The sequence below is a fragment of the Hemicordylus capensis genome, chromosome 3, assembly GCF_027244095.1.
Source record: "Hemicordylus capensis ecotype Gifberg chromosome 3, rHemCap1.1.pri, whole genome shotgun sequence".
In the NCBI taxonomy this organism is placed as follows: domain Eukaryota; kingdom Metazoa; phylum Chordata; class Lepidosauria; order Squamata; family Cordylidae; genus Hemicordylus; species Hemicordylus capensis.
The window spans coordinates 275,105,351-275,117,587 of record NC_069659.1 but is presented as its reverse complement, the minus strand read 5'-3'; the positions used below and the strand labels follow the sequence as shown (position 1 = coordinate 275,117,587).

Sequence of the window (12,237 nt, the reverse complement as noted above, 5' to 3'; positions counted from 1 at the left end):
TCCTGGGGAGAGTGCAGGGAGATGTCCAATCTGGCTGGGCTATGGCACCTCGAGGGAGGGAGCGTTGGTCACACGTCGGCAGGCAAGCCCATTGAAAAGCCCTGGACGTCCTTCTCCAGCACAAGGTTGGGGCTTTCTGGCTGGTTCAGCAGGGAGGTGATCCCACTTTCTTGCATGCTGAATATCTGTTAGCTGGGCTGCTGAGTGACCCAAAGTTGGGTTATGGCCCTTCTGACCCGCTGTTGCTCCCCAAAAGGACGCGATGATCCGAGGTGGGGCGTCCTCTCTGGCACGCACAAGCACGCGGTGCTGCTGGGGCTGGCCCAGTAGATGAGAGGTCTCCGATTTCTTACCCTTCGGCATTAGGACGTGCAAAATGCTGGACCTCTTAGGCTCCATTGGCAGGAAGAGGAAGCGGGTGGGGAAAAGATGGAACGGAGGGAAAGGGAAGATTTTTTTTTTTAAGGAAGGTAAATAAGGTGGGTGATAGAAGGCAAGGTAAGAGATAGTTTGAAGAGGGAGGAATGAGTGGTGAAGGTAGAAATAGCGAGGAGATAGAAGCGAGGCAAAGGTCAACCACTCTGAGCTCTGCAGGATGAAATAAACTGGGAGGGGCTATCCTCCCAGGCCTCTTAAAGGTTCTAACTGACTTAATTACATCCTGCCTCTGAAGCGTGCTGAAAAGGATAACCCACATGAGATGTCCTCACCCAGCAGCAAAGAAGGTAAGGATATTGGGATTCAAAAGTTTGTAGGCCACGCTAACGTACATTGAGCATCAAACATTGGTTTTGGGACTGACTCTGTTCTAAAGTGAAAAGGATTTTAGGAGAATCATGTACTCAATGTAATCATCTACTGGAGAATAATGTAAGAACACAGAAGGGCTACAGTTACCCAGGTAGAATGGCTGATAAAAGTTTTTCTGTTTTCTTCTTTTCTGCCGCCAACTGGATTGTCCTTGCTTCAACCACTTCCTCCAGATGAACTGCATATTTTTCCAGTTTATTCACCATGTTGTCCAAGATACTGAAATGGCTTTTGGAAATGTTTAAACAGTAATGTTGAAGGAAACAGTATTCATCTTCCCTTTGTATTTTGCTTTGCATTCTTTCTAAAAGGGACCATTGTGGTCTCTGGGAAAGCGCGACATGTTGTGAGTCTCTAGTGTTTTTTCTCTTTTGTTTAAAATCTTCCCATCCCACATGTATCACATTGCATACAAGCTGATAATCACATTGGGCATTGGCTAAATGAAAATCTACTGTAGTCTTCTATTTTATACTATACCAAAGGCCAGATGGAGAAAGGCTGCAGCTCAATAGTATGTGCAGAATGTCCCAAATTCAGTCTCTGGCCTCTCCTGGTAAGTTAGAAAAGACCTGTCTGAAACTCTAGAAAGCTGAACTATATCGAGCTAGATGGACCAATGGACTAACTCGTGGTATTTTATTTCCCAGCAATTCATTAGCATCAGCAACACTAACCAGCTATTAGGATGCTGATAGTACTAGCTAACTCTCTAGTCCTGAGTATGTCTTAGCTGAGTAGGAAAACTACCCTTTTCAGGACCAAATTACATAAGACATTAAGCCCTTTATTAGGGTTCACTGGCTTGTTTTTGACCCAATAGCCATTCAGGCTATGCATGGATCAGGATTGTAGCAGGGGACTAGAAGGGCTTTACCCTACCTCACAGGTTCTAATCTGGACCTGCTCCACTGTGACTGCTGTTTAACAAGGGGAGGAATAATCTCCTATTGGCATCAGTGGAAGCATTTCCCCCCTCATTAAGCTGAGGTCACTATGGATTGGGACCATGGTGGGGGAGGCTTAAAACTTCTATACCACCTGCCACTGTGCCTGATCCAGATGTTACTTACTTAGTTACAAAGAAGCTTGTCAGGCTAATAACGGGCTTAACATCATGTATAGTTTGGCCCTCAGCCTATCAGCTGATTAAATTTTTTTTGTTCCAATTCACTATGTGTTCTGTTAACATTTGCTGAATTGGGGGCAGTAGGCATATTGGAGTACTAACTTATCTATGTGTGATTTGTTGTACACTAATAAGTAGCTAGGCCTGACACATTAACTGTAAAGACGAATATTTTCAATTGACTAATGATTGCATAGATATGATGTTAATAATAGAAAGAGATTCACCCTTCTGGGCTGGCATCTCTCAGTGCTCTTTTCACATAAGAAAATGTTGGTCTCCTCTCTGGATATTCATCCCAGCATTCCTTCAGTAAAGCAATGATCTTTTCATTACATTTCTCTGTTGAAAGCGAGGGGCGTAATGGAACAGGAGACTCTGGGTTTTTGATTCTGTTTATTATCTCTGGAATTAACAAAGGTTATTAATCAGATTTTAGAATATATTCCATTTCCCTTCAGGTTTTTTAAAAATACATTGATATAATCTCTGCCTGTGAAACCATACTTATGAGTGCAGTCTCTTTAGACTGTTATGACCCATAACGTATCCTCTATATCAGAACTAAACAACAACAACCAAGAACTAAAGATTAAACCTGTGTTCATTTCAAATATTCCTACCAGAACCTCTCTGGTATAGGCATGCTGAAATCTTAGTAAACTGCCAACTCAGGGAATTATTGATCCAAAGGGTGAATAATAATAAATAATAATAAACGTTATTTGTTATATGCCCCATAACAAATTGTCCTCTGGGCGGCTCACAACACTGTATTTAAAAAACCCCGTTAAGATACAATAAAAACACATAACACATTAAATCATAACAGACAAAAAAGAGAGAAAATACAACACAATACAAAGCAGTTTAAAAACTCATTTTAAAAATTAGTTTAAAATCAGATCTGAAAATCAGAATTCAAAAGGCCTGGGTGAACAAAAAGGTCTTCACCTGGCATCTGAAAGAACAAAGTGATGAAGCCAGGTGAACCTCACTGGGGAGGCTATTCCATAAATGGGGTGCAACCACTGAAAAGGCCCTCTCCCTAGTAGCCACCCACCTCACCTCATTTGGCAGGGGCACCTGGAGGAGGACCTCCAAAGAAGGTCCAGGTTGGGACATATGGGGCAAGGCACTCTCTCAGGTAACCCAGTCCCAAGCCATTTAGGGCTTTAAAGTTTAAAACCAGCACCTTGAATTGGGCCCATAAATGGACTGGGAGCCAGTGCAGCTTACAAAGCGCTGGCATAATATCCTCAAAACATCCAGCCCCAGTTAATAATCTTGCAGCCCTATTTTGTACCAGCTGCAGTTTCCGGACCATTTTCAAAGGCAGCCCCACGTACAATCCACTGCAGTAATCTAAGCAAAAGGTTACCAGAGCATGAGTAACCACGGCCAAGCTTTCTCCGTCCAGGTAAGGTTGCAGTTGGCATATCAACTGAAGCTGACAAATGGTGCTCCAAGCCACAGAGGCCACTTGAGCCTCTAGTGACAATGCTTGCTAGATCAATGAGCACTCCAAAGCTGCAAACCTGGTCCTTCAGGGGGAATGCAACCCCATCTAGAGCAGGATGAACATCATTCACCCAGGCAGAGGAACCACTGACTAGCAGTACTTCTGTCTTGTCTGGATTGAGTCTCCGCTTATTCACCCTCATCCAGTCCATCACTGCATCCAAGAACTGATTCAGGTTAGGGATGTGCATGGAACCAGTTCCATGCACTCCTGGGAAGGGGGGGGGTCCCTTAAGAGGCAGGGAAGGCACTTCCTACCTGCCAGCCCCCACCCTATCGCTCTTCCCCCACCAGCGCTCTCTCCAAAAGTGGGTGCTTGGGACAGCAGTGTCCCACTCTGCGCCCCATTCTTTGTCGCCATGCAAATGGCCAATGCACATGCATTTGCTCAGACTCACTGACTCTGTTAGGCTATTCAATCAAACGAAAGTCCTATAGGACATAACTTGTTAGCAAATCCCTCTGCGTAGCAAGGAATTTGGACAAGTTGTGATCTGTATTGAACAAGTTGTGATCTCAGAGATACAGAAAAGGATCTCCGAGGCACACCATCCACCTGCCTAGCTGCCACTTCACCATCCACAAGTAACATACCCTAGCAACACTCATTTTCTGACATCCACCTAGAAGGCTTTCTGCAGCCTCTCCATCCAACTGCCCTCTTCCCTCCTCTCTCCTGACAGTCCATCCCCCATTCCGCCTCCTTCCCTAAGCCTTCTCTGTGTTTGCCTCTTCCCTTCCTCTCCTTAGATTATCTAGAACATGGTTTCTTAACCTTGGGCCCCCAGATGTTGTTAGACTATCATCCCCAGACATGACCTTTGTGGCCCAAGGATGGTGGGAGTTTGAGGATGATGGGAGTAGTAGTACAAGAACATCTGGGGGCCCAAGGTTAAGAAACCCTGATCTAGAATGTTAGTGCTAGTGATTGCTAGCTAATACTGATTTTACATGCATTTAATACATAAGATAGCTAGCATGCATATACTAGGATGGTTTTAGAATATGACTTGCCTTATGTTGTTACTATTACTCCCATAAAGTTTTAAAATTACATAAAGTCATAATACTGGTATTTTGATGCCTCTCTGACAATTTTTATCTATGATTCCCGTACCAAGAACAGGTAGCCACTGGGTGGCAAGTGCAGCCAAGCTCCTTTTCACTCTACGGTAGCTCCTGAGCATATGCAGAGTGCAAAAGTGACTTTGGGGCACAAGAAGACTCCCTGGTGGCCAATCGCCAAGTCATTGGTATAGTACAATGGCAACACCTAAGGGACTAGCTATAAAGCATAGTCATTTAGTGAAATCAAGGAATTCTTCCCTTGAGGTTTTTATGTGAAATTGTCACTACTGCTGCATGCCAGGAAATTCTGTTCAAATATTCCACTGCAATACTGCTCCATCTGATGACAGTGTGACTCCTGACAGTCTGTAAAACAGTGTGACTCATGACAGTCTTGCAACATCTATATGTATGTATGTATGTATGTATGTATTTATTGCCCTTATGTTTGTTATTTCTATTTCTGCTGGCCAATGGCTGTAATAAAATTGATGATGATTTATTGCCCTTCCAAAAATGGCTCAGGGTGGTTTACATCAAAACAAAAACAATTAAAATCCAAACTATAAAAACAGCATAAAACTAATTAACAGTTAAAACATTTAAACAGTTAAAAACCCTGGAGAACCAGGCCAAACAATTACAGCAGTTAAAAAAAAATTACAACAAATTAAAAACCCTGGAAGGCTAGGCCAAACAGATAGGTTTTAAGGGCTCTCCTCAAAGACAATAATGTAGTCAAATTATGGATTTCTGCCAGGAGTGCATTCCACAGCCCCAGGGCAGCTACAGCGGAGGCCTGCCTCTGAGTTGCTATGAGACAAACCGGTGGTAACTGGAGACGGACCTCCTCAGATGACCTTAACGTGCAGTGGGGATCATGTAGAAGAATGTGCTCTCTAAAATAACTCAGACCTAAGCCATTTAGGGTTTTAAAGGTAAAAACCAGCACTTTGTCTTTTGCCCGGAAACATATTGGCAGCCAGTGTAACTGTTTCAAGACAGGCATAATATGGTCTCTCCAGGTTGACCCAGAGACCAATCTGGCTGCCACATTTTGAATTAATTGAAGTTTCGAACTACGTACAAAGGCAGCCCCACGTAGAGCGCATTGCAGTAGTCGAGCCTAGAGGTTACCAGCTGATGCACCACTGTTTTGAGGTGGTCCTCTTCAAGGAATGGGCACAGCTGTCGAATCAGCCAAAGCTGATAAAAAGCACTCCTGGCCATGGCCTCCACCTCAGATACCAGGGTGAGGCCTGGGTCCTGGAGCACTCCCAAGCTGCGCACCTGATCTTTCTGGGAGAGTATAACCCCATCCAGCACAAGAAGATCTAACTCATCCCTGAAATTCTGAGCCCCTACAATGAGCACCTCCATCTTGCTTGGATTCAGCTACAATTTGTTATCCCTCATCCAGCCCATTACTGCCTATAGGCAGGCATTTAGAGGATGAATGCCATTTCCTGATGATGAAGATGAAAAGGAGAAGTAGATTTGGTTATCATCAGCATACTGATAACACCCAGCACCAAATCTCCTGATGACCTCACCCAGCAGTTTCATGTAGATATTAAAAAGCATTGGTGACAGAATGGAGCCCTGAGAGACTCGATATAACAGCTCCTGTTTTGAGGAGCAACTTTGCCAGCGTGGTGGTGTGGTTAGAGTGCTGGACTAAGACCAGGGAGACCCAAGTTCAAATCCCCATTCAGCCATGATACTAGCTGGGTTACTCTGGGCCAGTCACTTTCCTCTCAGCCTAACCTACTTCACAGGGTTGTTGTGATGAGAAACTTAAGTATGTAGTACACCGCTCTGGGCTCTTTGGAGGAAGAGCGGGATATAAAATGTAAAGATAGATAGATAGACAGATAGATAGATAGATAGATAAAACTTTGGCTTCTTGTGGCTTTATCCCGAATACTTAAGCTCACTGGTGGCCAACAGTAACCTTTTGGGATTGGCTGTGAGGCCAGCTTCTTTCAGGGCCTGGAACACCTATCATAGATGGCCTAAATGTTCAGACCAAGATGCGCTAAAAATGATAATGTTGTCAAGGTAGGTCATGGGATTGTTCTTGCAGTGCCCCAGAATCTGATCACCAGCCATTGTAAGGTGGTGCCACCACCATGTAACCCGAAGGGCATAGTGACAAAATGAAACAGCCCTTGGGGGCTTTCAAAGGAGGTTTTCTCCTTTATCCTCTGGATGGAGGGGTACCTGCCAATAAACTTTTGTTAAGTCTAATGAAGAGAGATAATTGACAGCTTCCAGCTTCTCTGTCATGAGGTCCACCTGGGGCATTGGGTATGCATTGAAAGACTCCTTCTTATTAAGTTACCGGAAATCTATACAAAAACGTGTTGACCCATCAGGTTTCGGGACCAGGACAAGTGGACTGTGCCAGGGTCTGTTTGAAGGTTCGATCACACCTAGATCTAACATGGTCTGTACCTCTTGAGCTATGTCCTCTTGCTTCTTCCATGGTATGGGCCGAAGGGCAGTCTGTACTACCATCCCTTCCGGGATTTCGATACAGTGTTCTATAACATCTGTACAGCCGGATAATGTTGAAAAGAGTTTGGGATTAGCACCTAGGAAGTCCAGCAGTTCCCCTTTTTCTCTTTCTGGGAGCAATTGGGCTATTTTGGGGATAGGGATTCAGTTGTCATTTCTGAGTGCCAGCACTGGCTCCCCTCCTTTCGGGTCGGTCCACCCATTGCTTAAGAACGTTTATATGCAGCCTCTTGAGAGCATTCCAGCCCTTCCCACATGCCACCTTGTAGCTAACTGGGTCAAGATGACAGGTTATCCGAAATGGGCCGATCCATGGTCGTTGATGTATCTCTGGGAGTACTGCGGAGCACACTAGTGCTGGAGAACTGGGCTCCATACTACGTGCTCTGGCGGTTCTGTCATAATACTGTTTTTGCTGGGCTTCGACCACATATACAGTGGGTATAGAAAAGAATCACCCCCTTTGATAGACCTTAAATTCTGGTTCCCTTACATCCTGAAATGAAAACACAAAGAAAATTCCCTTCACCAGCTGTACTTATCCAATGCAACCTATAACATCCAACTGAAAAACATCACAATTACAGTCCAGAAAAAGTGTCAGAAACAAAAAACAAGAATTACTGAGATTGAAAAAGGATCACCCCCCCCCCCAATGTCAATATTTTGTTGAACCACCTTTTGCTTTAATAACAGCCTTGAGTCTGTTGGGATACTTCTCTATCAACCTTGCACATCTAGACGGAGCAATATTTGCCCACTCCTCCATACAGAACTGTTCAAGTTCGGTCACATTGGATGGTAGGTGTTGGTGGACTGCTATCTTCAAATCTCCCCACAGATTTTCTATGGGATTTAGGTCTGGGCTCTGACTGGGCCACATGAGGACGTTCACTTTTTTCTCCTTCAGCCACTGTGTGGTCAATTTTGCTGTGTGCTTCGGATCGTTGTCATGTTGAAAGGTGAATCTTCTGCCCATCCTCAACTGTCTGGCAGAGGGTAGCAGGTTTTCTTCCAGAATCTGACGGTATTTTGCCCCATCCATTTTTCCTTCTACCCTAACGAGAGCCCCAGTCCCTGAGGCAGAGAAACACCCCCACAACAGGATGCTGCCACCTCCATGCTTCACTGTAGGTATGGTGTGTTGTGGATGGTGAGCTGCGTTGGATTTACGCCAGGTGTACTGTTTGGTGTTGAGGCCAAATAGTTCAATCTTGGTCTCATCTGACCATAAAACCTTTTTCCATTTGGCATCAGAAACTTCAAGGTGCCTTCTGGCAAAGCTCAAATGAGCTTTAATGTGGCCTTTCTTGAGAAGTGGCTTTCTCCTTGTGACCCTCCCGAACAAGCCACATCTGTGGAGCGCTCGTGAAATTGTTGTCACATGCACAGAACAACCACTCTTTGCCATGAAGTCCTTTAACTCCTTCAGAGTGGCCATTGGCCTCTTGGTAACCTCTCTTACCAGTTTCCTCCTTGCTCTTCCATCCAGTTTGGAGGGCCGACCAGATCCAGGGAAGATAGCAGTCCACCAACACCTACTGTACCATCCAATGTGACCGAACTTGAACAGTTCTGTATGGAGGAGTGGGCAAATATTGCTCCGTCAAGATGTGCAAGGTTGATAGAGAAGTATCCCAACAGACTCAAGGCTGTTATTGAAGCAAAAGGTGGTTCAACAAAATATTGACATGGGGGGGTGTGATCCTTTTTCAATCTCAGTAATTCTTGTTTTTTGTTTCTGACACTTTTTCTGGACTGTAATTGTGATGTTTTTCAGTTGGATGTTATAGGCTGCATTGGATAAGTACAGCTGGTGAAGGGAATTTTCTTTGTGTTTTCATTTCAGGATGTAAGGGAACCAGAATTTAAGGTCTATCAAAGGGGGTGATTCTTTTCTATACCCACTGTAGATTAGCCCGCACCACTGTCTGTATTGTCTGTAGGCGTCCTTGTAGGTCAGATACATACTGAGTAGGCAGGATGGTGGGACCTGGCCCTGGGCTTATCCAGGATTCTTTCATTATGTTCAACAAGTCCTGGGGCTTTCGCCCATAGACCAGGGAAGCCTGGGGTGTTTCCCAGAGGGAAAACAGCAAGGGGTCCAGGTAGAGGTACCATTGATTGACCAACATCTGTTTCAAGGTTTGGTTTAGCTATTCCACCAACCCATCTATTTGTGGATGGTATACAGACATGAAAAGCTGTTTAATTCCTAACACTTCGGCAAACTCCCTAAGCACGGCTGAACAAAAAGTCATCCCTTAGTCAGTCAGTATTTCCTTGGGTATTCCTACTCAGGAAAAGAAAGATAGGAGAGCACAGGCTACCCTAAGTGCTGCCATTATCCGTAAAGGTATGGCTTCCGGAAACTAGGAATGGTTTGACATTAGAGGTATAGAGAGATGGGTTTGTGACCCGCATGTTGACCGCACGGTGACTTGCCTGCCCGGTGCGAATGTGGCAGATATCATGCAGCATTTAGATAGGCTCTTAGGCAGTGCTGGGGAGGAGTCAGCTGTTGTAGTGCACGTCGGCATGTGGGGAAATGTAGTCAGGAGGTCCTGGAAGCCAAATTTAGGCTGATAGGTAGCGGAGTGAGATCCCGCAGGTCCGATTTTGGATCTCACAGTATCTCAAAGGGAATGGTCAACAGGCAGTTGACCATCCAGGGCTGCCAGACAGGGCGCAGGGTGCCCGGGCTCAGAGGCGAGACACCGGTCTCCAAGCAATGCAGGAGGATCTCGTCACTGTGCCTGGGAGGTGCCGAGGAGTCAGCCATGGCAACGGAGCCCTGAAACAAATGTTACACCAATTTTCAAGAAGTGATCCAGGAAATTACAGGCTGGTTAGCTTAATGTCCAGGCAAATTGATGGAAAACATTCTCAAGAATAAACTTGTTAAGCATATGGAAGAACAGGCCCTGCTGAAGGAGAACCAGCATGGCTCTTGCCAAGGTAAATCTTGCCTCACCAAACTTTTGGAGTTCATTGTCAACAATGGTGTGGATAAAGATGATCCATTTGACATATTATACCTGGACTTTCAAAAAGCTTTTGACTAAGTTCCTTATCAAATACTCTAGAGAATTCTTAGTCATTGGATAAGGGGCCAGGTTCATGTGTGGACTGATAACTGGTTGAAGGACAGGAAACAGAGGATAAGTATAAATGGACAATTTTCACAATAGAGGAAAGTAAGAATTGGGGTCCCCCAGGGATCTGTACTGGGACCAGTGCTCTTTAATTTATTCATAAATGATCTAGAAGTTGTGGTAAGCAGTGAGGTGGCCAAATTTGCAGATGACACTAAACTATTTAGTGTAATGAAATCCAAATCAGATTCTTTGGAGCTCTGAAAGGATCTCTCTGAATTGGACAAGCGGGCCGACAACATGGCAAATGCGGTTCAGTGTAAGCAAACGTAAAGTGATGCATATTGGGGCAAAAAAACCCAACTTCACATATACGCTGATGGGGTCTGAACTGTCGGTGTCTGATCATGATCTTGGGATCATGGTGGACAGCTCGTTGAAAGTGTCAACTCAATGTGTGGCAGCTGTGTAAAAGGCCAATTCCATGCTTGGAATAATTAGAAAGGGCAAAATAAAACTGCTAATATCATAATGCCATCATTTAAATCTATGGCATGGCCACAATTGGAGTACTATGTGCAGTTCTGGTCACCATACCTCAGGAAAGACATTATGGAACTGGAACAGGTGCAGAAGAAGGCAACTAAAATGATAAGGGGCCTAAAACACTTTTCTTATGAGGCAAGGCTACAAAACCACGGAGTTATTCAGACATGGCTTCATGCCATGGGTTATCAGAAGGGCAAATCTGCTTTGCAGCAAGCTGTTTAATTCATGATATTAAATTAACCATTCACATTTCGTCGGCTCCTCTCCGCATCTTTCTCTGTGTGCGTTCCCACAGCTTGCTCTGGGTTTTTTCTCCCACCAATCACATCCCAGAGGAAGAGGTGTGGGATGCCTCCCTTCATTATTACTTTTTTTTTTAGTTTGACAACCAGCTGGATTTCTGTAAAATTGACTAATTGACAAAATTAACCCAGATCTGCTGAATCTGACCCAAATCTTTGCTGATTTTTATAATGAACTTGCCTTTGTGACTGTCTTCATCACTTCATATTTCCCCACCCCCACCACAGACCATTTAAGAGGCAGGGAAGTTTAAAGTAGAAATCATTGCTTTCTCTCTGTCATGAAGAAAAATGCAAGCTCAATCAGCTCAGACACAAAGGGTTCAACTTACATCGGAAACTGTAGTCTCCATTGTTAAGCTTCTAACAACATCTGCATATGTAAAGCCTAGGTTCCTATGGTGACCAGGCTTCAATAAGACAAATCCTAACTTGACTGCATAGAAAGACCCACATTTTGCATCAGGAATTTCCCCCTCCCCCTCCCCTTCTGGACTCCCTCCACAGAATTTCACCAATCTGTCACAACCCCTCCCCTCCCACCCTCCCCCAGCACTCACAATTGCAAAGAGCAGAGCAGACGGAGCTGTCAAACTCTCCTTCCTAACACTTGGTGTTCTGGGAATCCACCCAGCAAACATTAAAAGAAAAAAGAAAGAAAGTGCGAGTTTGGGGGGAAACTGAATTATTGGCAATGGCCCCTCCACACATCACAAATAAGTGTTGGGGTTTACCAGAAGCCTCAGGTGTATTTTTTCCAAAAGCCACTGAAAATAGAGGAATTTTTTAACGTCAGACATAATTGGGGCTAAACCAGAATGCACAGCCATAATGTGGGGAGAACTGGGCCCTGATAGCCCATTGCAACTTCTGGATAAGTCCAGCTGATATGTGGACTCTTACCCTCCTTTCCGGAGGAGATTCAAACTAACAGCCATGTGTGTAAAAGCTCCAGGGACTTTTGAGTTTAGAAAAAAGACAACTGAGGGGAGACATGATGGAGGTATGTGAAATTAAGTGTGGAGAAATTATGTGTGAAATTATGTATGCATGGTGTGGAGAGAGTGGGAAAAGAGAATTTTGTCTTCCTCTCTCACAACAGTAGATAGATAGATAGATCTTTATTGTCATTGTCCTGTGCAGAATAACAAGATTGAAAAGAATCTACAACCACTACTACAGGACCTAACAAGAATGATCTAAACATATACCCATACGCCCCCCTCCCAGTAGAACAGGGGTC

General features: G+C 44.5%; 1 protein-coding gene across 1 annotated transcript in view; it reads right to left on the bottom strand.

Moving 5' to 3' along the window:
• LOC128350597 (guanylate cyclase 2G-like) overlaps positions 1-12,237 on the bottom strand; it is a 114,579-nt gene that overhangs the window by 41,611 nt on the left and 60,731 nt on the right. The window contains exons 15-16 of the mRNA XM_053308994.1: positions 2,167-2,344; positions 898-1,038 (exon numbers count right to left, since the gene is read on the bottom strand). Coding sequence (XP_053164969.1) covers positions 898-1,038; positions 2,167-2,344 — 319 coding nt within the window. The remainder of the gene's footprint in view (positions 1-897; positions 1,039-2,166; positions 2,345-12,237) is intronic.